Source organism: Cygnus olor, chromosome 15 (genome assembly GCF_009769625.2).
Source record: "Cygnus olor isolate bCygOlo1 chromosome 15, bCygOlo1.pri.v2, whole genome shotgun sequence".
Lineage (NCBI taxonomy): Eukaryota > Metazoa > Chordata > Aves > Anseriformes > Anatidae > Cygnus > Cygnus olor.
Window position 1 is genome coordinate 9,007,751 of NC_049183.1, and position 26,122 is coordinate 9,033,872.

The following is a 26,122-nucleotide window of genomic DNA, read 5'->3' on the forward strand; positions in this document are numbered from 1 at the left end:
GGCCAGGCATCACCCGTAGCACTTAAAAAATAGTACCTGTTTTTAAATGTACAATCTCCAAATAACTTCTTAAAGCCTGAAGTGAGAAACAACATTTGGGGCCAATTTTGTGACTCTGCTTTGCATGAGGCCATGCTCCCAATACAGCAGAAACAATAATGAACTCCATGGACGGCTTCCAGTTGGATTTATTGGGCAGTATTGCCTCTCGGAGCCATCACAGCCTGGCAGTGTTTGGATCTGTGCCCGTGGAAATCTTCCCTTCAGTTGTTTGAGCTTTGGATCACAACTGACTTGCACAGACCTTTAAATGTGAACTTCAGCGAGATTCACTGAGAAAGGTGAATTCAGCACATATTGCCTATTAAAGGTCACTGGTTCAGGGACAAATTTCAGCAAGCAGGAGCAGGCAGCGGCCAAGATGAGACATTATCCTCAAGACTGACCATAATTTACTTTATCCTTCAGATCAGCTAAAAGCAAGGACCTGAACATCTCCTAGACTGCTAGGGACACCTGAAATCTGGGTCCTTCTCAGGCCTACACAGAGGTTTTTATCCTCCCTTCCTTTGTGGCTGAGGAATGGTGAGCACTGGCATGGCCCCACACCAGTCTTGCTGCAGTCCCGACTCAACCCCATTCCCCACATCCCCATGTGCTTCCCATATAATCTCAGTTGTTGTTCCAGGCAGATGGCTCTGCTTTTACTTAAGGCAATTCCATGCCTTTCATTGTGTTTTTAATGCTCATTTCACCAAGATTCACTCCCACAACTGTGCTTTCTGGCTTCCTCCGGCTTTTGTCCTTTATTTTTACTGCTGGAGTCAGAGATGATTATCTCTAAGAAAAAGATTTCAGCTGAATTATGTTGATGGTAAGCACTGTTTCTCCTGTTCTGTCTGATTTTCCATGCAAGATGTTTTTTGTACAGCTTTAAGCGTTTTATTATTTGGAAATTGGTAGCCACACCTCCAAGTCTCCCTTTCCCTGCTGTGGAAAGCTCCAGCATTGCTGCAGGGAGGGGACTGTAGCCTCTGGCAGGCCTGGATAGGAGAGGACCACAGAAACATTCCACAAACACAGGCTGCTCTGGGGCACTGTCACCTCCTGTGGTGGCACTGAGGTGGCTCTGAGCACCTCTGTGTGCCCCTGGAGGCAGGGATCTTCCTGCACCAGGGCACATCTCACTGAGAGGCAGCAATAGGAATGCAGGCTTCCCAGCAGCAGCATGTGCTCCAATGTGACACAGAGATAGATCCTCTAGCCATCTCTGTTGCTGCTGGTGCTGGGAGGTGGCCAGGCAGTGGGGAAGCATTGCTGAAGTCCAGGACTGAAGAAGGATCCTGATGTCACCCAGAATCAGCATGAGTTGGGGGTGGACAAGACTGTCCTTCTAGAGCATCCTCTTCCCCCTGGCACGAGGTCTCAGAAGATGCTACATGCATCCAGCCATGACTAAGGTCCTCATGAGAAGCAATTCCCATCCTTTCAAGCAGAAGGAGCCAAACCCTCCCCAGCCACACTCTATGTTAGACCTCCCCATGTTTTCTTCCCAACGCTGCCGCTGCCTACTCACGGTTTGGACCACCAGTTCTCAGCTGCTTCTTCAGCCACTTTTCACACATCCACAGCAGCCTTGCTGTCCTACACACCTATTACGTAGGACCTGGCAATGATGTTAGCCCTCTTACATCACTTAGTGAGCTAGCACCCAAAGCTAGTAGAGCAGATGACCCTGTAAGGGAAGCAAAAAGCATTAAAAGTGTCCCCACATTGCCACAGGCTGCCAGTAGGTCCAACAAGGTCCTTGTCCCCTCAGCTGGCCATGCTGCCCTGGCTCTACAGGGGAGACTTGTCTGACTTCAGCCAAATCACTGCTGTAACCCAAGCATCTGGGTTTTTATTCCCTGCCTACTCATTGGATCCCTGCATCAGTATAAATTACCTGCTTATCTCACAGCATGCTGAGAAACGGCAGCTTCATGCCCATACAAGACCTCCTCGTACCATGCAACATCCCATGGACTTGTGAAATAATATGTGGTCAGAACCAGGAAATAGAGCAAGAACTATTGAAAGCCACTGCTGGCTCAGCATTTTTGTTTTCATCAAAGCAGCGGGTTTTTTTGGTAATAGTTTTTCCCCCTTTTGGCATTTTCATTAGAAAACCAACAGGGAAAAAAAAAGGAAAGGAAAAAAACCCTCAGCAATCTCTGAATAAAAGTTATAAGCAGCCTGACACCTGGTAATGAGATATTTCAAGCCATGGCCTGGCACTTTTATAGTATTTCTAAACTATGCACTCAATCAAGTGAACTTCAGAAGAATGGAAAGTCTGTTACTCCCAGGCATATGTCTTAAGGTTTTTCATCTTATATTTCAGCAATGGAAGAATACAGTACAAATAAGGCAGGCAAGTAACTGGCAAGTAAATACTTTTGCCACACTATAATTATTTCCCTCAACAAAAAGACTTCCAAGACAGCTCCTGACACAGTACTCAGCACTCACAGCCAACCTGAGAAGATCCTGGCTCCTCTCATTTAAAATACTTCATGGCTTTTCTTAAGGAAACAGAGCTCAAACATTCCCTTTGTCTGTCCAGCCTGTTGTCTTCCCTTCCCCAAGCAAATCTGCAATCCCCTAGCCAATTTCACTCAAAGTTTGAACAAGGCACTAGAGGTCCAAATTTTAAATTTCTGCATGTTTCCATTAAATCATATGCAGAAGAGAGAAGAAATCCCAGTGCCACTTCAGAAAAGCAACTGGAAGACGGGTACCCATGGAGCCACTTGTCCAGATTTGTCCAGAAGCTGCTGCAATGGGACCCGATGCCCCACACCAGTGTGGGCACGGTAAGGTGCCTGGCTGTGGCAGGGATAAACTCTGCTCCAGAAACCTGAAAACAAATGGCAAATATAGTAGGAAGCCCTCATTGAACCAGGCAATACTATTAAGATTAATCTCAGGGATCAGGCCAAAACCCTGCAAAATCAGAAGGGGAAGCTCAGCAGCAGGGCTGACAGATCCCAGCACAGCCGGCAGGACTCGGCAGGCTCTGGGCACGCAAGCAACAAGCGCCTCCCTGCGGGGCCCCAGCACTGCTCCTGGCTGCTGAGCACTGGAGACAGGGGCATCTGAAAGCACCCAACAGAGAAAAGCAAGGCAGGGAGCAGGAGACGAGCAGGTTCCCATCAGCAGAAACATGGGCAATGGGCGCACTCAAGCAGCCAGCCATATCGTCATCACCAATCTCTACTTGGAGCATGCAACTCATCATAAGACTTTTTTTTTTTTTTTTTTTCAAAAAAGATGTTTGTGTTTTCTCAAAACACAGCCGTGCCTAAGCCACTTGCTCAGATCTCGCACGTGATGCCATCCATTGGTGCTAATTGTGGAGACAGAAAATCATCCGCATTCTGCCCGTAACGATCCATTGTTATTTTTATGCATGCACACATAGACACGAGTAAAGAACCCTTCTCATTTCAAGCTGTGCTATTATGCTAACTACAGAGAAATAAATATGCCACACTGTAGCTAATAAGTGTCATTCACATCAGTATTTATTCCAAACATGTTTCCCCCATCACGTCTGCTCTGCCTGGAACTGCTCATCACTAAAGAGGAGACCTTTATTTCTAATGATTTAAGCAGACAGGAAAGAGTTAGCAATTAAAGCACACTTTTGTAAAGTTTAATGCTTTTTATTTCAGCTATGAGGGAGCGTCACCTGCCATCACGGTATCTTTCTATTTTTGAGCCGCTGCTACTGGCACTGGGCTCTTATTTCTCTGATTTGCAGGTTGGGTTCTCCCCGATGTGTGGGTGCCTACCAGGAAGATAGGCTCAGGGTCATTTTTACCCAAGCCCTGGTACGTTCCCCATACTGCTGCCACCAGCTCCCTGCCACCAGGAGGTTGCTCAGTGATTCCCTTGCAGGGTTACTTCTCCACTCTTCAAAGGCTTGCTGGCAAGGACTGAACATCACTCAGGAAAAGTGTTTCAGAGCTGAAAATAGAGTCTCCTGATTTTTGCTTTCCTCCCAGAACAAACGTCTGTCTGCCTTGCAGGTAGCAGATGACTTTAGTGGTCCTACCACCACAAACATCTCATCTTTTGCCTGACGATGCTTCACAAACACAAGCATTGCACCAAACTCAGAAACTCCCTCTGCCCGGACTAAACTATAATTATTTCTTCATTTTTTAAAATAGAACCAAGCCAGAAATCTTCCACCAGTTGTGGAAAACAAGCAAGGCTTTGACTCCTGCCTAGGAGGGACAGATCCACCTACCCATCCACACCAGAGCAAGCACCAGCCTCTGCACAAACACAGCTCCTGGATCTGCAGCCTGCCCAAATGAAGTAAAAATGGCTTCAAAATCGAGGACTGCAGATGCTCAACTCAGGGGCTGATGTTGCAGCCCTAAGGAGTGAGTCTCAAGGACTGAAGGAGGGCCAGCACTAATTACCTGCTCAAACAGACCTGGATTGTATATTCAGGATCCTGTTAGGCAAGAATGTAGCTGGGCATGTTGCTGCAAGTGAGGAGACAAGCAGCCATGGGAACTGCAGAGGTGTAGGGAGGAAAGAATGAAAAGTTATGGGGAAAATGATTTTTTTTCTTATTATTAAAGGCTTGATTTATAAAGGTATTAAAAAGTATTTAACCCCAAAATTCTCATTGATTCTCCTGGACTTTACTTTTTAAAACAAACTCATACTGCATGAAACAATGGACCAAACTATTAGGTTAGGCTCCATCCATAGAGTTAATAAGACTGGGGAAGTCAAACAGAGGTGGGTTTCAGCAGCAGCTTTTATTTTAAACTCTCGTTGACTGCTTTTCTCCTGCTGCTCCCAAACATAATCCTTACTCCTTCCTGCTCACAGCCTGGTCCAGCTGAAAACACAATTTATGTGCATCAGCGGAAAACAACAAGAACGGCTACACTACGTTTCTTCCCCACAACAGAACAGACAAATCCCACCCTAATCTAGCTGTGGAGAAGACAGGCAGATGTTGCACACACGTTTCTATCCAAGATCACTTACCAAGGCTTTTGCTAGCCCTGCCTTTTTCATATTTTCTTGTGTTTGGGCAACAGGGACATCTAGAGATCACAGGCAGAGGAGTGCAAGCTTCTGGAAAAACAGCAGTTTTCTGTAGAAGGGGTAGCACAACGTGATTACAGAACTGGAATAACAAATAAAATGAATGGAATTTGAAAGAAATCAACTGGTTATAACCAATGGGACTCATGGCTTGCCCCCAAGCTGTGAAGAGAAGCACCCCCCTGGCAGACCAAGCTCAGGTTGGGTCGCTCAGTGCACGTACCCTGCTAGGGAGCCCTGTCCAAAAGCAGCCGATACACAAGGAGTGCAAATGCAATGAAAAGTGCAGCACTAGTAGACATAACACCTGATAAAACTTAGCTAAACTAGACTCAGTACTTGAATCCTGCTCTTTCAATTCCAGTACATCTCTGAGAGCATCCCTTTGAGCTGCTGTTTTCAAACCAAGGCATTTTCACATGACTTTCTTACTGGATCAACATCTCCCCTGGTAGAAGAAGCCCAAAACTCTTCTAGAGCCATTTCACTGTCACCAAGTTTGTGGCGTGTTAGTGCAGGTGCAGGATGTGGGGGGTGAGGATGCACGATGGGACTGTCACGTGGGGCCAGTGACACCCCACAAATCCAAGCCTGAATATTTCATTGCCCCTGTAGGGTGCTGGGACTCCTCCATGAGCCGCAGGAGCTACAGAACTGCGAGCTGCCAGGAAGGCCTGAGCACTCATGAAGAGCAAAGTTGTTCTATATGTAATATTTTGCAAGCAGTCGTGGACACACAGCCTCATTTCCGATCAGCTACTGGGTAGCCAGATATATCCGAAAGCTGAGCATGAAAACGAGTATTGCTGCAGTGTTAACAGAGCATTGTGCTGGGCACCAGGTAATTATATTTGCTTTTAACTAACTCAAAGAGTAAAAAACTTCCTTCAGTTTACTCATTTTTATATGCCTACAGCCAAACTCACAAGAAAAGTCATCAAGCAGCCCAGAGCAGGTAGAATAAGCTACCTATGTCATTACAATATGCACCAAGCCCATTTGCTTTTATAGAGCGTTCGGCATCGGCTTTAGCAATGTTTTATGTCACTATAAAAACCTAAGTGGTGGTTGCTGATCTCAAGCGCCCTGCATTATGCTGTTGCATGGCACTAAAATTTGATCAACTACAACCGTGCAGTGACTGTTGTCCTGGTGGCAGCCCAAGAACAAAATACATATCCCTGGAGGTTTGTCTTAAGCAGCTGAGTGCCACAACCAGCACATCAAGGAGCAGAAGCAGGGCTGCAGGACACACAACACGGTTGCAGCACAGTCAGCTACAGCTAATCCATTACAAAGAGCAGATCTTTGATTACCTTGTTAGACTGAAACTTGTCACCAGCATGTACAAGACTTTCATAAACTTGCTTGATGCTTTCTGGGAGTAATTCCTGTAACTTTGCTCTGCTTGTGAAGGTGGCTTCACCACTACAATATCTTCCTGTTCGTGCTCACACCTGGACAGCACCAAATGGGGTGAAATTCAACAGGAATGAGGTCTGGGGCCTTTGTTACACAAAGTCAGAGAAGGTAACTGAGTGTCTCTTCTGGACTTACTTCCTAAGTCAGATGTTAGGAGGAGGAACAATTATCCTAACAACAAAAGTTTTATTTTCCCTAATTTTATGTGGTGTGCATTTTTGGCCCACAGTTTTCCTTCCTCCATCCTCAGCAAAACTGCAGCTGGAACGTGCGGCAGATGACGAAGGAAACCCATTTCCCTGCTTCAGGAGAACTGGCACACCAAGGAGTCAGCCTTCCTGAAGCACTAGAATCCAGCTGAAACTGGTGCTACACAGACTGAGCTTGATGAAAGTACTGTCATATCACAAGTATCGCATTTTTCCAGGTTGCAGTTTGGTTGTTAATCAAGTATCTGCTCATCTTTTCATTCCAGGTAAGGCATGGGGAAAAAGCAGGCCCAAAGATATTTTTTCACTGTTGTTTTTGAAGCATCCTAGCGAAGCACACATCCTAACCACACACACAGCACCGAGTTATATCACAAACTCTCACAACGTGCAGTCCCATCTGTTTCTAATAGACACAACAATCCCGCCCTTCCCCAGCTAACAGCGGTGCCTCCCAGCCTTCCCAGGAGCAGGCCGAGACGCTCTCAAACACCACAAACGAGCAGGAAAAGCCACCGCTGTTAGCTGCAGCCTGTACAACAGTGGATGGAAAACCCTACTGATGTTCAAGCAGACGGGTCTGGAGAACACTGACACAGACAAAACAAGCCCCTATCCACAGGAAAAGCTGCCTCTGTTTTGAGACCCCTGTGCTTTTGCCTCCTGGTGCGTCTGGAAAGCCTTCCTCACTGACCAAACTCAAACTGAAGGCTATCATGGGCAGCCTTCAATGTTTTTTGTTGCTTACTCCAGCTGCAGCCACCATCCACCATCTCTGAAGCATCCCCTCCCCGACAGCTCCCCAGTGCCTCCTCTCATCTCCCAGGCCCTTCAGAGATAAATGAAGCCTCTTCTACTTCACCATCAGGTTCTCCTGCACATCTCCATGACGTGCCCAGCACTGCTCCCTATTTCTGCACCCTTCACTCAGTGCTCCCCACACCAACCAAAAGCAACTTCTCACTCTTTCACTGCCACAAAATAACTCGGTGCCAAATCCATTGAGGCAACTTATAAAGCCTTGTTTGTCACTTCAACCCATTTTGTCTCCCTGCTTTCTGTAGCACAGCAACGTGCATCCTTGTCTGTCACTGCTGGGTTTTGTCTCAGCTCCAATAGGCGTGAAAGAGTCACTAAAATAACTGTGCAGACATCCACGATCAAGGTTTAATTACTGCTTGCATTTCTGGTGCAAATAATTGACACACAAGTTTGAGAAAGAGAACACCCATGCTCCACTCAGAACTGAGCTGACTGAATTACCTGTGGCAGAAAACAAACATGAAGGAAACGGAGGAGAGAGGGCATTTCAGTGAACTGTCACATACGAGGGTTTACCCTGGTGCAGTATTTTGAAGGTCCATATTTATTCTTATCTCTCATATTATCTCAAATTAGGCTCTGTTGGATCAAAGCGAAGAAATTTCTTCGTGGACCAGAGTACAGGCCCGGATATTTAGCTCCGTACAAAGAGCAGAGGCCGGCAGCAATGCCAAAGCCCTCTTACGACTCCTCTCATGATACAGATTGCCTTCGAAGTCTCCAGTGATACAAAGCCGGATGCTGCCATCTGTTGACAACTTCCCACTGCAAAAATTGGTTTGTATTTCTCTTAACGCATGGCAGGCTGTTCAAACATGCTTTATTCTGTTCTTAAACAGCAGCATAACAGGAAACGGCAATCAGCATCAGGAAACACTGACCACGTATCTGACAGCACCAGTGTGGCTGGGCTGTATGGGTGATGGATCACCAACCCTCTCCCGACTACACCCCTTAGTAAGCAGTTTTCCTAACTCAGACCAGCTTCTGACTGTATCACCACGTAGGGCTCAGGCTGCTGATGCTTATTTACCTTGTAGTCAGCCAAACAGAGCAGGTACGGAGGGACCGCAGACAGCACAACGTTGCCACACACTGTCCGTAACACAGCAGCAGCCTCTCCCGCAGCACAACAGCTGGGCAAGCAGGCACTCTGCTGTCCTGCTCACACAGAGCTTGGCGTTGAGTTTGGGCTTAGCAAGTAGAAGCAGCACTCCAGCCAAAAGGCTAAGACCTCTCTCTACATCTTGTAGGGTATGGAGGTGAAACAACCGCTTCCAGATGGCCAGGGCAGCACCAGAATTAAAACTGTTAAGAAAGGGGTTTGCAGCACATGCACTTTCTGCAGCTGTCACTCACCCTCCCAGTTTTCCCCATATGAAAGTCAACTGCATCTGTCCCACCAGGGTCTCCTCCATCAGCACGCCCTTCCGCTCCATGGGTACCAAAAACCTGCTCTCAAATTAACGCTTTGCTTTCACTGCCAGTTGCAACCTGTACTGAACTTTCGGGTTTGTGCCATCCTACCTGTCACCTGTTAATCCTTTTGTTACCCCAAACGACAATGAACTTTTACCTACAAACATTGCTTTCCCAAGGTGTGCAGCTTCAGCTCAGAAAACATCACTGAGGCTTAAAAAAATACCCCTTTCAGGTTTTAAACGTCAGAAAATGAGAATTTCTGCTGACCCACATAAAGCAGCTGCATTCCAGGGCACGTCACAATCCTGGTGTCAGCTCCTGAACCCCACTTGAGAAGTTTCCTGAACCCCAGCCAGCAGTCACCACCCAGGGGCAGAGAACTCTCACTGGAGAGCTGCAGGCAATGTACTCAGAGAACATCTTATGAACTCAGACCAGCCGCATTAGATTCCACGTGGCAACTCAGCATGTAATTTAATTACCTTTGTTAGATACACTGCGGAAAAGGTGCATCTGCTGCTGCATGTTTCCCTGCAAGTCTTTCTGTTTACATTGGAGCTTTCATTTCCAGTTTCTAGTTCTAAAAAAGGTGTTGGGCTGGCCTGTGGAAGAAGTTAACACAGATTGGTCAGCTGAGGATATTAGAAACACTCTTGCTTCAGAAGTCTGCATGCTGGGGTCTTAACAGAGAGTGCACTTGTGCGGTAGCAAATCACGTACACAAGTAAAGTTGTTCAGAAAAGCTCATGTGTTGTCACTAATTGGTTTAGAACATGAATGTCTGGGAATCATAGAACCGTCACAGAAGGGGTTGGGTTGGAAGAGACATTAAAAATCACCTATTTCCAACTGCCTTGCCATGGGCAGGACACCTAGCATGTCCTTCAAGGAACTTGAAGCCCTAGCAAATTCATCTGAAGGAAGCCTTTTTGATGCACCTCTGATCTTCTTCCGTCAGGGGTCAGGAATATTTGTTCTATTCGGGTCTGATACAAATCAAGATTTTATAAAAAGGAACAGAGGAGTCTGGGTACGATTTTCAGGGTTACTTTGAACAAGAAATGTAACAGCTCAGCTTATATTGCAGTCAATACTGCAGAATTACCTCCACTGTGGGTACCAAGACAACAAAAATGTACCAAAATAGCTTGATCTGGCAATAAAAAGGACCAAGAAATATATTGTTTTACTTTGTAACAACTCTGTAATAGCTTCAGCTAAGCAAATTTGTCTCAAGTTAAACTGAGAACCATACTGATCACATCTGCATGTTTTGATGCCATCTGCAATTCAGACTTTGCAACCTTTAGCTGAATGTGACAGACAAAGCAGGAAAACCAGCTTTTTTAATCATTTCCCTGCTCTTCTCAGGTCAGTTGCAAGTCTCTACTAGAGGACACTAGTGTACACCACGCTATTATTGTAAGCATGCTTTCGCAGTTCAGTTGCTAGCTTCTTGTTCCTCAAAGATCCACATTAGGCAAGACTGTATGATTGCCTGGAAAGAGTTAAGACCAGTTTGTTCATCAGCCAGCCATCACATCCTCCTCTGTAAAAAACAACAACAAAAAAAACCCTAACAGACTAATTTGAAATAGGTTACATAGTTACAAACTATAGTTTAAAGGGTTGTGCCTCCATCCCAAGCCTCTCTGAAAGCTCTATGAGGAAGCATTGCCTTCAAGGCACAGTACATCTACCCAAGCAATTGTACTCCTGACCAGAACTTACCACCAAGAAGGAAAATTGTGTCCAATGGTTTCTATCAAGAACCACAAATTCAAGTTGTTTTAAGCTGTTGAAACAGGTTTGCTACATTTCAATATGAGCCTTCCTAACAAATACTCCAAAAAAAAGCAAAATAAGGCAAAGATTTCCAACTGGTGTTGAACAAGAAGCCTGCTTCCCATTCTCTACCATCTGCAAGCAGCTCTTCAGCAGTAGTCATCCGCTCTGTGTGCTGCTCTGAAGGAAGTTTGCTGATATTTCTGTATCGAGCACACTACACTGTCACACATCACATGCCTGAAACAAAGACTAACAACTCATTCCATACAAAACACACTTTCTTCCTCACTATGACAAGTGACTTACAGAAATCCCAGTTCTTTGCAATCATGCAAAGCAGACACACAGCAATTGCACTGCCCAAACTCTGATGTTTCACAGGACTATCAAACCAGAAATGCGAAGGAAAAAGAACACTTCCCCCCTGTACCTCAACTACTCCTTAACACTGTATGATTTAAAAGAATTCTGTGATCTCAAGTCAAATTTCAATCATCCAATTACTCCACAACCCCACATCTCATAACTTCTAAAATAATCTTAAACCACAAGCCTTGCCAGAACGCTATTTCCTGCATCTTCTATTACTTGGCCAAAAAGTGAAGCTATGGAGTTGCACTTTTGTAACCGTGGTGACCCACATATCTAAGAGCTAAGAGGCGATCCCACCAGCGGGTAGCAAAGTGCAGTTTTGCACTTTGGTGCAAATGTGGTAACTATTAAAAGTATGTTGTATCATTAACAGAAATTAAAGTTGTAACCGGGAATGTGTGGAAACCAAGTGTCATCTGAAGTACAGGCAGAGCTTAAGCACTGTTGAAGAGCTTGCTGTTACAAGCACTATTGCAGATAGCATTACAAGTCTTTAAAATACCAACTGGAAAGACCAGAGTCCATTTGAACAATTTATTAGTAACCTCTTTTACAAGTTTTAGAAAAAGAATCCCAGGATTTTTCCTCCTGTGTGTTTTCGCCTAGCCTCCTCATGGTCCATGATGCCAGCTGAGGTTGTCAGAACTATGTACCTATTAAGAAAGAACAAACATTCAGTTTATTGTCAGTTTTGTTCTGTGCTTATGCAGAGCTGATGGCACTAACTTCATTTTTGTATTACAATAGTAAGATTTGATTCTTTCAGTAAGGGCCTAACATAGCTAAGATCGTGTTATCAATGAAAAAGAAACTCCTCTCACAACTCTGAAGCACACACAGCACATCCGCAGCCTTCTGTTCTCCAGTGAAGTTTACTGGCACATTCCTACCAGAAGTCAGGTTAGCTGTTCCAGCAGTAGCAAGTAACAGTACTCAAAGCCTGCTTCTATTTCACGCAGACATTTTTCTTGGGAGCAGGTAGAGTTGCCATGGTGCCAGACAGCTCAGCTCCGAGTGCTCTGTCACTCACTGTTCTGAACACTGCTCAGCCTGATGCAGATGAATATCTGGACCCGGACTGACAACTAAAGCAGCCTGAGTCATTTCTAATGCCATCATTTGAATTATCAGCATACTTCACACATCTTCGTGTTAAAAAACCTCCTGTCCTACCACTCTATAAATACTCTTGAAAAATCTCCATATGACAACACACGGTAGTAAGCCATACAGGTACAGCTCAACTAAGCAGCTTATCACCGGAGCTTTAAGAGGAGAAGTGACAAGGAACTGTTAATCCTGCCTTTAACGGGGCAGAGTAGCTGAGCCACTGCAATTTATTACTCTTGACTTAGTGAGTTTGGGGAGTGAAAAACATACTGTAACATCTACGTTTTGGAGGTTCAAAATGCATTGAGTCTTGCATCACTTAATATCTAATTCAACTTGTACACAATCAGGAAGCGTAAAGCACCGCAACCTACTTCCAGTCATCTACTGACTTCCACTACTCCTCTCCCATCTCTAAAGGGCCATTCATAAAATTAAAATGAGCAAGAGAAAAAGCTTATTTTCTTGGTAAACTACAGAAATGGTGAAACCAGAACGTACCAAAGCCAAGCAAAACAAAAAAACTGTTCTTGCTTCATAGTGCCCCTTTAGAACTGGTTAAAAGGAGTACTTATATGGAATTTGAATTTTTAGGCTCTTACCTACTTTCAGACTAATGAGAGATGAGAGGTATCAGGTGACTAACTCAGGCAATATCAAAGTGTAATTAAAAAAAAAATCAGTTTCACGTATGCCAGCCACGGATTCAACTCCTCTCCATACTTACCCAAACTGACGCGAAGGCAATAGGTTGTTCTGCCACTTTTCCAAATCCTTCAGCTGAACATCAAATCTGGGACTGATTACACCACACTATAAAAGAGAATTCCATTACAAACCGGAGAACTGTATAAAGTGCATTTGTACAGCTGTCATTCTAACTCATTATATGAAAGAATTAAACAACTGCAATTTAAGTATTTTGGCAGCAAAAGATAAAGCATGTATCATCACCGTAGTATGAAATAGCTTTCCCTCAGAGAAACCACGGCTCACGCAGTCATTCAGCTTTTATTTCCTTAGCCTCGCCTCCTTCCCCTTGCCTAAACAGAGTGACACACACTGCTGCTGATGCTAAACAATTTAATGACTAGACCTGGGAGAGCACAAAAGCATGCTATAAACCATTAAAGATTTAAGTAGTATCCTACTTCATCAAAAAGCTGAGATTATTCAAGGACAAACTACTTGTAATCATCATATGGAGTTAGCAAAACAAAACCTAGGTTTTAAACAGGGAGAAAGTAACACACACAAAGTCACCAGCATTGCCAAGTTAATCGTATTACTTATTGACCATAACCACGACTACCACCTCCAGTTACCTCACTGGCTCCAATTTTCTTAACTTCTAAGAGCAAAACAGGACACCTTACTGCAGTGACGGACATTTTCCTGAACCAAACAACTGTTCCCTTATTGTAGCTGTTGAGAGAAACATCACATACAGCTGCACCCTGCAAGATCTGCTACAAAATCATCCAGAAAGAGTTCAAGAAACACTAGTCTCTATTCTGACACAGATTATTCTTATGACAGACACACAAAACTAGTAACTGGGGGTTGTGTCAGAATTCTCTGCCACTACGCTGAGGCAGTTTTCAGCCGCATTATCTGTTCATCATGGAGACAGACCTCAACATGTTTTTGCAAATTAATTTTAGCTTTCTTTACTTAAAAACCACCTCTCATTCAAATAGCATAACTGGAAACAATGGTGCACGGCATGTCATCACAGAAGTAGAGAACTACTCAGTATCTTAAGTCAAATGCATTTAAAAAATGCCAAACACCTTTAAGTACCTCATAGACCCCAGGAATCTGCAAAGCACTAATTAACATTTACCTTTCTCTCAGCCACAAGCAATGCCCGTCTGGCAGCAGCAGGAGGGCTTGTCTTTCACCATTTACAGGTATTAAACATCAACTGGAAAGCAACTCAGTTGCTCTCTCTTATGACAAAAGTCTCCTAGATAACTAAGGTGTCAAATAAACAGAGAAATCACTAGGTAGCAAGAAAGTCCTTAAGAGAAACACACCGTACCTACAAGCTGACCTCCCTGAAGATGTGGCTTATTGTATGGTGTGTTTAAAAGAAATGTAATTAGCCAACTGAGCTATTATGAATCTAAAGTTTAGCATCTAATAACTACTGGTACCACCCATATTACTCTCGTTTACATGGACTTAATTAAATACCCTCTCCTCACAAGTAATTAATTCAGAATTGGAGCAGACAAACAAAAAAGCCTCATTTAACCAATCCCCCCAGAGAAATGAATCCAGGAAAACAGATCCTACCTTGTTGAGTCTGCCTGTGAGATTGACGACAATCTTCCCAGCTCTGTGATCGTCAATTATCTCAAATTCACCAATGTAACCTACAGAAGATCAGAAAACAGACAAATCAAAACATGGTAACTAGATCCAGTACAGCTTACTTAACTCACTTCAAGCATCTTGATTTAAGTCAAAAAACCACCTTAACGCTACAGCATCCGCAGAATTCCAGAAGTTTTTAGCAATTATGCTTTAAGTCCCTTTATGTGTGCCTCTGGTATGGCTCAGTTGCACCCAAATATTAATTGCTGTCTTTAAGTACACTCTGTAAAGGTGGAACCCAACTGAAACAGTGGAGAGGGAGGCTGGTTGGTTGGTTGGTTGGTTTTTTCTTCTCCAGAACTTGTCCTAGACAAGGACACTTGTGGTAGTTCTAATATCTGGAGTTTCTTTATAAAGAATACAGTAATCAATAAACTTATCCCCCCCAAAACAATTAACAGGCCATTCACCTAAAAACATGCCTGCACACATAATTTATAATCATTCTAGAGCAACAATTACCACCAATTCACTGTGAAAATCTGAACAGAACCAAATCAATTCCACAAGATGCTCAAGCTTTACCCAAAGATCTCCTTCACTAAAGCAAACCAGCCACAAACCCTGAACCAGAGCAACATCAGCGCTGCAGGGTCTACACTCACCATGTTTCATCATCACAGTTAAAAACCGGACGATTACTTTGGAGCACGGTCTGATGAGAACTTGGCGTTTCCCACGTTTCTCTGCATTGTTGATGCTTTTGAGAGCATCGGCCAGTACGTTCATGCGCACCATGGTGCCTGGGGGGAAGGAGAGAGCCAGTTACGTACACCAGGTTTCCACCAGCACCACACCGACAGCAGCACACCTTTTTAAGACTGATTTTAGATCTAAGAGACCTAAGACTGACAAAAAAAAAAAAAGTTGCACTAAACCTCAAAAGCAAAAAAACTGAAGCAAAAAAGCAAGTCAAAACATGCACTCAGGTGTACTCAAGAGAACTCACAGCTACTGTAACTTGGGAAATCTGACAGTGTTGTTTATACTTGGACTTTATCAATAAGCACATGTGAAGACCACCATGCAGACAACATGTCATCCATGTGACATCTCTCCCAGGTGAACATTTGGGGTTTTAAAACCCAGTTACGCACTATTAGCCCCACTCAAGGACCAGCACGCGCATGGCATTAAATATGCTAGATGGTGCTTAGCTTGCTCATCACCACGAGAGCTACAGGACATCAGTAACACACTGCTCTTCCACCCAGGAGCGTGGGCATCAATTGTTGCACTCCAGGGACGAAGACAAGCCCCACAAGCCATGACATGCCCACCGTGCCACCCCCTAACCGAGCCAGCGCTGCCGCAACCCCCCGGGCAGCCGCCGGGCCCAGGGGCCGCTCCCCGCGGGCCAGCTCCCGCAGCACTCGCGGCTTCACCGCGAAGCCGGGCAGCCCCCAACGCCCCCGGGGCCGAGCGCAGCTCCCCGCCGCGGGCCTCCCCTCGCGGCCCCGCTCCCGCCGCCTCCCTCAGCGCCCTCCCGCATCCCCCCCCCCCCCGGTTCCCCGCGGGCCCCGCAGAGGGCCGGGCGGGGGCGGCGGCGGCTCAAAGCGGCCCGGGCGGGTCGGGGCCAGCCCCCGGGTCCCGGCGGGGCGGGCGGGGGCGGCGGCGGGGCGCGGATGGCGGCGGCGGGCGGCGGATGGCGGCCGGGGGCGGCGGCGGCCCCCAACTCACCGGCGCCGCAAGATGGCGGAAAAGGAAGGGGCCGGCCGCGCCGCGCGGGGTTATGGGAAGGCCGCGGCCGCGGGGTGGCGAGGGCCGCCCGGAGAGATCTCGCGAGAGCGAGCGAGATCCGGGCTGGAGGCCGCGGCGCGCGAGGCTCGGCCCCTCCCCATTGGTCGGGAGGCGCGAGTGGCGCTTACGGGGCGAGGCGGCCGCCCGCGTTCCCGTGGCGACCGGGACGCTCCCGCTACGGCGGCCCCGAGGGGCCAAAAGCGGCGGCGGACGGCGTGGGGTAAGGGCGGGGGGCAGCCGGGGGCTCCCGCTGTGCAGCCCCACCTCCAGCGCAGCGCCGGGACGGCAGCGGCAGGGCGCAGGCATTCTGCTTGCCGGCAGCCACACGGGGTAGAAACCCCTGCCGCCTCCTGCTTCCACCGAGGCTCCAGCAGGGCCACGCGCAGCGCGGAGGCACGCAGCCACTGCCGCCGGTGACAGGTTACCCGCGGGCTGAAGGGTTGGGGGTAACCCAGCTGCACCGTGACGCGCTCATCCCGCTGAATTTTAACCCAAAAGGGGCTGTCACGGACAGCTCACGCCCTCTGAGCCAGCACCAGAGGTGCCAGCAGAGCTCCCGGCACCCGGCCCCAGCCCCCGGTTGCCTTCTCACACTCCCCCTTCCTCCCCGCCATGGTTTGTGCCAGTTAAGCAGAGCATTTCCCAAATACATCTCTGCAGCTGAGATCTACTCTAAGTTTTACTTACTGAGCCTGTCTGTCCCCAGCCCCAGGGGCTTCCCCCAGTGTTAATTAACCACAGGCGGCGTTACAGCCTCACAGCCCTCCCCCTCTCCAGCAGGAGCTGGCCCTGCACTGCCAGGCAGGACAGGAGCTGCGCTGATCTCGGTGCGGTATTTCAAGAGGACCCAGCCATGCATGGGACTGCCACATGACACAAACACCACTTCCTCCTCCAGTTCTTCAGATGCACGCATGGGATTTTTTGTATGGTCGCAAAGAACAAGTCTGAGAGAAGTTTCTTCTTAGTCTGTATTTGCCTATTCAACAGTTACAATACACCAAGAGTTCATTTTAAAACAGTCAACTTTTAAAATGCATTAACACAGGTTTTAGCTTTTCAAAGAAAAGAGTTCGGTTTTTAAAAAAGAAGGGAGGTCATAGAAAAGCACAAAACTCAGACAGGCTTATTTACAACAGACAAACTTAGGATATTCAGGGTGATTTTGTGTACAGACAACATTCATAAATCCAAACATGCTACATGGCTCCGTGACAACAGCAGTTTCAGAACAATCAGCTGTTAAGGTAACACCTTACCTCATTATCTACAGTCTCAGTGCAATAAATTGAGGTTTACACTACAGCTACATAACTACAATTTATATATCCAGACCCCAATCTAGCAATCTGGTCTATGCAGCCAAAAAAGCAGACAGATTCAGTCAGACAACTAGCTCACCTTCTGCCCCAGATGCGGGTACGCCCCCTCAGCTTTGGTCATTCTTTCCCAACTAGTTGTGCCCCTTCCACAAGGCTCAGCAGTAGCAAGCTTTCAAGAAGCATAAGCTTTCAGAACTTTCACACTTGCCATAACTACAAGACATTAACACCAGTGAAGCTACAGGTTACAAGAACGCTGTCGCACATTACAGTCGGGATGGGGCACTTATTGAAGGGGCCTCTCAATTTGCTGAAGAAACTAAAGCTCCGCATGGCAAAGGCCAGGATCCTTCCTATGAGACAGCTGCAGAACCTTAACCTGGACAGCAAGAGAGACACAAACCCAGAGCAGCTGCTCGAGTGACATTTTCACTTCATCATGGAGCCAATAAAAAAAGCAAGCCAGTGAGCAATACAACTTCTATTATCTTATGTATACATTAATTCTCAAAACTCCTTCCAAGGAAACCTTTTACAAGAGCAAACAGCAGTCAAGTCTTCATTCATTTTTCTTTTCCTTGTGCTTGAGAAGCTTGTTTATCTCCCTTTTTGCCATTCCAACATACTTCGTAATGATCCCATGCTGGTTTAGTCCAGGAAACAGCAGCAAGAAACTCACTGGAGAAACAAAACCAAAAATTATTTACTAACCCTTTAACAAGCCTCTGCCACCTTGCAATTCCTCACTTCCCTTAAGCCCCACTAACTGCTGGAAAACAAAAATAAAACCCCAGGCCAAAAAAAGTCCCCCCCACAAATCAGATCTTACTTCCACCAGCCTCGTACCATTTTAGGAAGCTAACAAACCCAGTTTTGCTTTGCACACTACACACTTACCAATAAGATAGGTCAGAAAGAGGTTGTGAACTTGCTGTCCAATCCAGGCAACCACAGCAAGGGAACAAAGCATGGTCATGAAGTACTGAAAAAAGAAAAGGGAACAGTTACCACAGATCTCTTGGGAATTTTCCGCCTTCCCTTCAGCATTCAGCAACATGTCAAAGTATAAAACCTGCTAAAGCTCCCTGGGTCATCCCCATGCAATACTTACATGCAGCCTTGTTAGAATTGTGATTACACAGACTACATCTGTACATTCCCCTTTATTTTCAGACCATCACTATTACAGTAAGGCAGCTCTTTTCTATCCAGATATCCCTCACGCTTTGCTATCCCCATCGGTAAAGCTTCTGCTTCACTCAGCACCTGAAGCTTTATTCTGATCAGTGTACTTTGTAGCTCCTGGACTTACCCTGACACAGTATTAAGGTCTTGTTTTTCAGGCAGTTAGCGTGCAACCGAAAACACACCTATTTTACTGTGCTCTTTACAGGCTGTTTCTAAAAACTGGCCTATCCAAAGAAACCCAGTTTATCTTTATTTTAACATCAAGGGTATGCTCCTAACTGAACAGTATTGCAAGTTTAACAACAGGTATCCTGCCACTCAGGGTTTGAATAGCATGTGTGACTGGCATTAAACCACAGGCAGAATTGTTGGTTCTTGCTTCAGAATACTGGTTTATTCAGACATGTTCCTTGCTAAAGTACTTAGGACTGAACAAAGCAGAGATCATTTAAAACCAGCTCCCAGAACTCATTACCATTTTAGGCTTCTCTTCCTTTATTGTGAAGAGACGTTTCCACCAGCCAACAATTCGGCGACGAGACTTGACCAGGTTGCTGCAAATTTCATGAAATCTTTGCTGCTGTTCTGTAGTCCTTTTTTTAAAGAAAGGAAGACAGGAATGAGAATTCAAGTTCTTTTTTTTAAATGTCCCATACTATTTCCCAGTAGAAAAAAATTGTCCAATACTTATCCTGACATTTGCTTCACTTTGTTTTGTACCCTATTTTTAACTGAGCATTATAATGTCTCAAATCAACTCCGAAAGAACAACCCCTATTCAAAACAGGAGAGCGCTGCTTTTAATTATTCAACACCAATGTGAGTTACTTCAGTACGCTAGACAAGAACATTTATCCACTAGTCAAAGTATACTAAAAATTTTTAACACACAATTTAGTTCAAATATGGTTCACCTCCAGCGTACTGTTTTTATATAAGCCTTGCCCTTCTTTGAATCCATTTCAATCACTTATGATCACATTCACAGTCTTAAGATCCCTGTGCACCACTTTATCTTCATCATATTTACAGCTACTACTTTTTCCAAATATAGAATACAATCCTCTTCGTATTCTTAGCAGAACTAGAATCCTTAATGGACAGCAAAGAATGCACCCTGCCCCTTCAACAGGAACAATAAAGACATGTTGCAGTAGTTACATTTCAAAAAAATAATGCAGGACATTTTACACGAGTTCTCACTTCATATACTATAGGGATTGTCAATTGCAATGACTATATAGGAATCATTTGACACTTGCCAAGTGGGAGATATCCATTTTGCTAAAATTAATAATTTCTTTACACTCAAGCTATTTAAATTTGAGCTTTCCTCACCATTTATTAGAGCCAAAGATCCTAGGTGCAAGAGCAGGAACCAGGTAATCAGCCAAACAGAGGAACATAACGAAACAGGAGACACCTGAAAGAACTGATGGATCCAAGTAGTAGATCATCCTGGAAAAAAAAACACAGCAATAATAAATACTCAACATATTCAGCCATCTGGACAGATTGGCTAGGGACTTCAAATAGCAGACCTACCCCCTTGCCCAGCCTCAATTTTTTTCCAAATTTGCTTAACTTACTAATAAGAAGAGATTTAAGTACTTCAACTGCATTACAAGCAAATTCAGATGAAAAGATCAAAATACAATTTTCTGAATGCACTAGAACATAAAATGCTACAATACAGCAAGCACAGTGTGATGTTTACTACAAGTAAAAACTCATTATTGCTCTCCCAGAAGTTGAGAAGTTGAGTTTGGGATGAGAATGAGTTAGGAAACATGTGAAACAACCAGCCAGGGTGAAAGCTCTCATCTTGTTGGTTCTTAAGTAAATCACAGTGTCCAGATCCACTCCAGGCTGCCATTTACTGCCTCACCTGTGACAGCTAACCAAACCTGTTTCAGACAAGGAGTCATAAGCCTCCAAGGAGGACGGCGCTGTGCTCTTATATACAAAGTTTGCCACCACTTAAATGCGGCTGTACAGGTAGTGGCCAAGAACTAGCTTTTCTCATAAGCCTGTTAACATTCCATTGAGCCCTGTGTTACTTATTTGCACTTCGCAGAACTTCTTGAACAGTAAAGAAATAGAGACAAACCACTGCAGGGCCAGCCTTTCTACACATCTGGCACAGTGCTGCTGTGCTGAACATTCATCTTCAGTATAGCACCAATTAAGAATTTGAAGCTGTTCTATTTCCTCCAAGTATTATTATTCAACACATGGTATTTCCTGCAGTCACATCACTTTTTAAAATTACAATTTACAATTACTTCTTAAAATTACTCTTCAGTTTCATTTGACTTACACCCTCCTCACCTCTCAAGGGCTGTAAAATTTGTATTAGCCAGAAGACAGACTGTTCCCACCTCACCTCATTTGATATTTGTTCATCCCCTCTGTTCCTTAGTCCAACAAAGCATGCAGCTGCAACTCTCCAGCTGGTACAGACACTTACCTGTACAAGGTAAGTAAGAGCCACCTTGACCACTACCCCGGCACACAAAGGCATGTACACAGGCCTCCAGCAAGCCCATTTTGTATCCCCACTCAAAAGACAAGTAACATCCTCCTACTTGGACTCAATGCTGCATTCAGCCTGTCCTTCTCTTCTCTTTCTTTATCAAAGGAGAAAAGAGAATCTAGAAGGATGAAGTTGTGTGAAACCAACTGAATTTGTCACTAAACACCAGAGCAAAGATACAGAATAGCTAGTAAGGAAAGTTTGCCCTATGGAAGCAGGTTTTCCCTTATGACCATAATGAGACATTGCTGGTAGCTTAGGGAAGAAGGCCAGAAGATGACCAGATCTGACAAGCAGAATACAAACACACCAATGAACAGCATACAGCTGAGCATGCTAAAGAGATACGGCAACTATGCCTGCCAAACAGCTTTTGCAGAATGCAGTGTCCCCCCAGGTAGGATACAACTTATGTTACTTCCTGTTCCCAATACTTCTAGGTTTTTCTTTTCAAAGTTTACATGCATTCAGAAATAGAACCTGAAGAACCTTCCTAGTAGATTTTTTTAAGATGTCTTAGTAGTCTTCTCTTAGCAGTTTTGCTACTAGCCATGAGAGCACAGTGCTCATGCTCCCTCCATGAGCTACTTACAGGAAAGAAAAGGAAACAACACTCATCAGTGCAAGAGGAAACCAGGCCCTCTCCCAGCGAAGAATTTTATCAGTCATCAGAATCACTTCTCCCCATCCTTGCAACTGCTCTTCCAAGCTAGCAGTTTCCGCAGCCTACACAAAAAGAGAAAACGTTATTACTAATCAGAATCAGGTTAGTTCCCACACAGAGTAGCTGAAGAAAATGTCAGAGACCCCAGCCACAAATCCAAGTAATTAAATTATTAATAATGCACTAAGTGATGACACCATAGGAGTGAAGCAGTAGCATATCTTGTCAGACTAAATGATACCTCCTCACAGATTTTATCAAGGTATTCTCCTTGAATCTTCCCTCCATGGTACTCTCTTCCCCCAGTTTAGTGGAAAGTCAAGATTTAAAGCCTAGCTAAAACCTCTCAAATTTTCAGTGTCAACATCAGGAAAACATGTATTTTAAACAGCTCTCACATTGCAGTATTTTCAAAGATAACCCTAACACATTGAATCAGTTTTCTAGTTGTTGTCCAACACTAACTTTTTGCTATCTGGAAGATGGTTGAAAACACTCAGAAGTACAGTACGGAAAAGTTATCCAGCTGATCACATTGGGCATGCAAAGAGATAGTTTTCCTACCAGTCGCCCACGACAGTGACCAGACAAGCCTTTAAATTCCTGTTCCCGTATTATTCCTCCATTCCTCCCCACGTACCTTTCGCAAAGAGACCCTGTCTGCTCTGGCAGCAGCTTGCTAAGCAGTTCACCTCAGGTGTGCCACATTCAGCATGGCTTAATAGTTTGCCCTCAGGGGGACAATGGATCTCTCAGATTACAAAATCCTTGTAAACATGAATGGAGCTGACTTCCCCCACAGTAACGGGTTAAAAGTCTTCGAGACCAGCACATGTGCTGTGCAGAGATAGCAGAGCAGATTTAGCTCTCAACCACATGATACTCTTATCTTAAGTGAGAGGCCTGACACCACTAAACAAAGACAGCTGAGTGCAGCTACCACTGTAAGACACAGTTTACTTTTGTCATACCATCAGAATTATTTGAAAACCACAGTTCAGGGCAAAAAAAAGAGCAGAAAACTAGCTCCCAGACTGCTGAATACCCTTCAGTCATTACATCTACTTCATGTTATAAACACAAAACCTCACATAAAAAAAGCTGCTTTTCTCCAGAAATCATTTTATGACAAGCTGTTTTGGTTTTATTACCTCCGGCTGCGTGCATTTATTGCAACCAAGAGAAAACTTAATGGAAAGCATACTGGGATGTAAGAGCATTATTGATCACGGTCAGACTACCACAACTTGTCTTCCCACTACGCCAAGTCAGCTTTTGCAAACACTGCTCCTGTCCTAAACATTCCTGATGGCCAGGATCTAAAATGGGGTTGTTGTTTTTCTTTCCCCTCTTTAAACAAAGTTTCTATAAACATGAACTTCTGTTGTGAATAGGGCATCCACTCCTCTAGAATATTCGCATCTAAAACATAGACTTTTTCTGCAAAAAGTCAAACTTCCCTTCCAGCTCTGAGCTGCTGAGGGTTTCCTTCACCCCTTCCCAGGTGAGGAACAACAAACACCGATAAATAATGCACTAGGAAGCTTCCCTTCTTCACCTGCTTTTGTATTTTAATGCTCCTCCAGCACCCATCGCTTCCTATTACAGACACAAACGCATTTCTCTAAGCTTACGGGTATTTCAGCCCACCCCTACACGTCTCCCGCAGACCAACGGCCCGGCCGCTGCCCCCTCCCTCAGCCCCGGAGCTGACAGGACGGCCCATGGAGCCCAAACAAAGCCGCGGACGTTAAACGCTACACCTCGCGCACCGAGCAGGGCGGGATATCACCACCAGCTCCCGCCCGGGCACCAGGAACACCACGAACATCACCCCGGCAGCCCCGTTACGCCCCCGGGAGCCCCCCGCCCGCTCACCAGCTGGTAGGCGCTGTTGTTGTCGCCCTCCGCCATCTTGTGCCGCCCTCCTCACGCCGCCGCGCCCCCGCCCCCGCCGCCTTTTGTAGCCGCCGCAGCCCCCCTCTCCGCGTCCTGACTGGCCGGCTCAAAGGCCGCGCGGGCCAATCGCCGAGCTCCCGCCGCAACCCCGCCGCAGCCGGTTGGGCGGTGGGGTTTGAAGCGAGGCGGCCGCCCAATCAGCGCGCGGGGGGGGTGCCTCCTCCCTTCTCTCCGTCGCAATGCGACGGCGGCGGCGGGCGGGGCCGGGCCCGGTGCGGGCGGGGGCTGAGGGGGCTCGGGGAGGGCGAGGCAGCAGGGGGACTGTCAGCGCTCGAGGCGTGTTTTTAGTTTAAAACTTGGCCCCCCAGGGCCTGAAATGTCGTTTTTAAGAGGCAAATAAGTGAAGGTTCGGTGTTTTCTAAAATTCACAGAATCATTAGGGTTGGAAAAGCCCTCCGATATCATGTGGCCCAACCATCCCCCTACCACCACCGTCACCCACTGAACCACGTCCCTCAGCACCACGTCCAACCGCTCCTTGAACACCCCCGGGGACGGTGACTCCCCCACCTCCCTGGGCAACCCGTCCCAATGCCTGACTGCTCTTTCTGAGGAGAAATGTCTCCTCATTTCCAACCTGAACCTCCCCTGGCGCAACTTGAGGCCGTTCCCTCTAGTCCTGTCACTAGTTATCTGCGGGAAGCGTGGCTCCTCCCCTTGGCGCACACGGTTTGGGGATGGGTTTGGGGCTTAGGAACTGGAGGGCGCATCGCTGAAATAGCACGCTGCCCGACCTGCACCACCACGCTGCCCTTGGTGTAAAGTTGGCACAGGTATTTAACCAGCTCGCAGGGCAGCACAGCAGCTGTAAGGCAGCCCAACGCCTGTGTGTGAGATTCCTGGATTACCACACAGGAAGGCTGCCCGGCTCTGACAACCGCAGCTGCCTGACCCAGCTGGGGTAATTGACACCTGTCCAGCAACTTGCTATTTTTGTTTTTTTAGAGGCCAGTGCAGCATGGGAACAGACATAGGAGAAAAGCATTAGGATATATTTTTTTTCTGACACAGCTTCCTAAATGTTTCAGTCACACACAATACGAGCTTAATCATAGTCTCTGCAATGCAGTGCCAAAAGGAGAGCAAAAAAACCCCACGTTTTTAATTATTTCCAGCACAAAAACTGCAGTGCTTTTACACTCTTTCTCCCCAGCTTCATATAGCGGAAAAAATGAAGGACAGAGAGCAGGCTCTCATCTCAGATGATGCCAAGCATACTTTAATATGTGCCTGTACTGAATTGTTTGATCTTTTCCAAGGTTCTCTTTGGACTCACTCAAGATTGTGTATAAAGAACAGATATCTATTTTTGAACAACTTTCAAATTCATTTACATGTTATTAAAATCTAAGAATATCTTAGCGTACTGTTTTGCACCAAGAAATGGTGGAATCCACTCTCAAAATCCATAATTGCACCATAGCAAAGCTCAAACAAAAGCTAATTTCTTAAGGAAACGATGCCAACGGTGATTTTGATGGAAGTATTTGAGGAAGCATGGTCTCACGCAGAAAGCAAAGCCTTTACCATTCTTAGGAGCATTTGCAGCCTCCATAGCTACTTGATATAACAAGCCAGCTCCTGGTTTCATCCATCTGTATGATTCTTGCTGAAAAACACAACTACTTACCACTGAAAAAAGCAGGAACTTCCATCATCTCTTCCGTCTCTTTCATCTCTTCCATCATCTGCCGCTGTCAGATTCATCATCTTCCAACTAGTCTTTCGAATGCCAGCGCCCGCATCAGTCTCCCATTAGAACTTTCCCCCCATCCAAGTGAACCCCCGCAGATGCCATTTCCTTGTATGCTTCTCTGTGGCTGAGGGGCAGGTGGGACTGCGAGCCTCGCGGGACAACCTTGCCACCCTGAAACAGCATGCACCAGCATGCTGCAGAGAGCAGAGCACAGAGCCCTGTCCCACTGTCCAACGCTCCCCTCACTGAGCAGCCAGACTGTTGGAAGCACAGTGTAAAGCGGGCATTAAGCATCACCAATGCTTTTATAGAAACTTCATTCCAAAAACTTAGAGGATATTTTCTCATTTTCATTGGCGAAATGGTTCCCAC

At 45.9% G+C, this 26,122-nt stretch overlaps 2 protein-coding genes and 1 long non-coding RNA gene across 3 annotated transcripts; 1 reads left to right on the forward strand and 2 right to left on the reverse strand.

The window, feature by feature from the left end:
* Positions 1–11,673: 11,673 nt before the first annotated feature.
* RPS15A (ribosomal protein S15a) lies at positions 11,674–16,442 on the reverse strand. Its single transcript, XM_040574737.1, has 5 exons — positions 16,326–16,442; positions 15,251–15,388; positions 14,565–14,644; positions 12,991–13,076; positions 11,674–11,806 (listed from the first exon to the last, which is right to left on the reverse strand). The coding sequence occupies exons 2-5, from the start codon at positions 15,381–15,383 to the stop codon at positions 11,713–11,715; spliced, it is 393 nt and encodes a 130-aa protein (XP_040430671.1). The 5' UTR covers positions 15,384–15,388; positions 16,326–16,442; the 3' UTR covers positions 11,674–11,712.
* Positions 16,443–16,493: 51 nt separating this feature from the next.
* LOC121078490 lies at positions 16,494–17,574 on the forward strand. Its single transcript, XR_005824605.1, has 2 exons — positions 16,494–16,605; positions 17,163–17,574. It is a non-coding gene; the product is annotated as an uncharacterized LOC121078490 (long non-coding RNA).
* On the reverse strand, positions 17,339–24,188 carry ARL6IP1 (ADP ribosylation factor like GTPase 6 interacting protein 1). Its single transcript, XM_040574735.1, has 6 exons — positions 23,974–24,188; positions 22,024–22,157; positions 20,234–20,353; positions 19,371–19,488; positions 18,605–18,689; positions 17,339–18,385 (listed from the first exon to the last, which is right to left on the reverse strand). Exons 1-6 carry the CDS (start codon positions 24,007–24,009, stop codon positions 18,267–18,269), a joined length of 612 nt encoding a protein of 203 aa, XP_040430669.1. The 5' UTR covers positions 24,010–24,188; the 3' UTR covers positions 17,339–18,266.
* Positions 24,189–26,122: the final 1,934 nt, after the last annotated feature.

Excerpts from the sequence above, each read along its gene's own strand:
- ARL6IP1 (XM_040574735.1), bottom strand. The coding sequence starts at position 24,009 with ATGGCGGAGGGCGACAACAACAGCGCCTACCAGCTG. Across the intron at positions 22,158-23,973 it reads ACAACAGCGCCTACCAGCTG|GCTGCGGAAACTGCTAGCTT; the intron begins GTGAGCGGGCGG and ends CTTTTTGTGTAG. Across the intron at positions 18,386-18,604 it reads CTTTCTGACCTATCTTATTG|TGAGTTTCTTGCTGCTGTTT; the intron begins GTAAGTGTGTAG and ends TTGTTTCTCCAG.
- RPS15A (XM_040574737.1), bottom strand. The coding sequence starts at position 15,383 with ATGGTGCGCATGAACGTACTGGCCGATGCTCTCAAAAGCATCAACAAT. Across the intron at positions 14,645-15,250 it reads AACTGTGATGATGAAACATG|GTTACATTGGTGAATTTGAG; the intron begins GTGAGTGTAGAC and ends GATCTTCTGTAG. Across the intron at positions 11,807-12,990 it reads TTGCCTTCGCGTCAGTTTGG|GTACATAGTTCTGACAACCT; the intron begins GTAAGTATGGAG and ends CTTTCTTAATAG.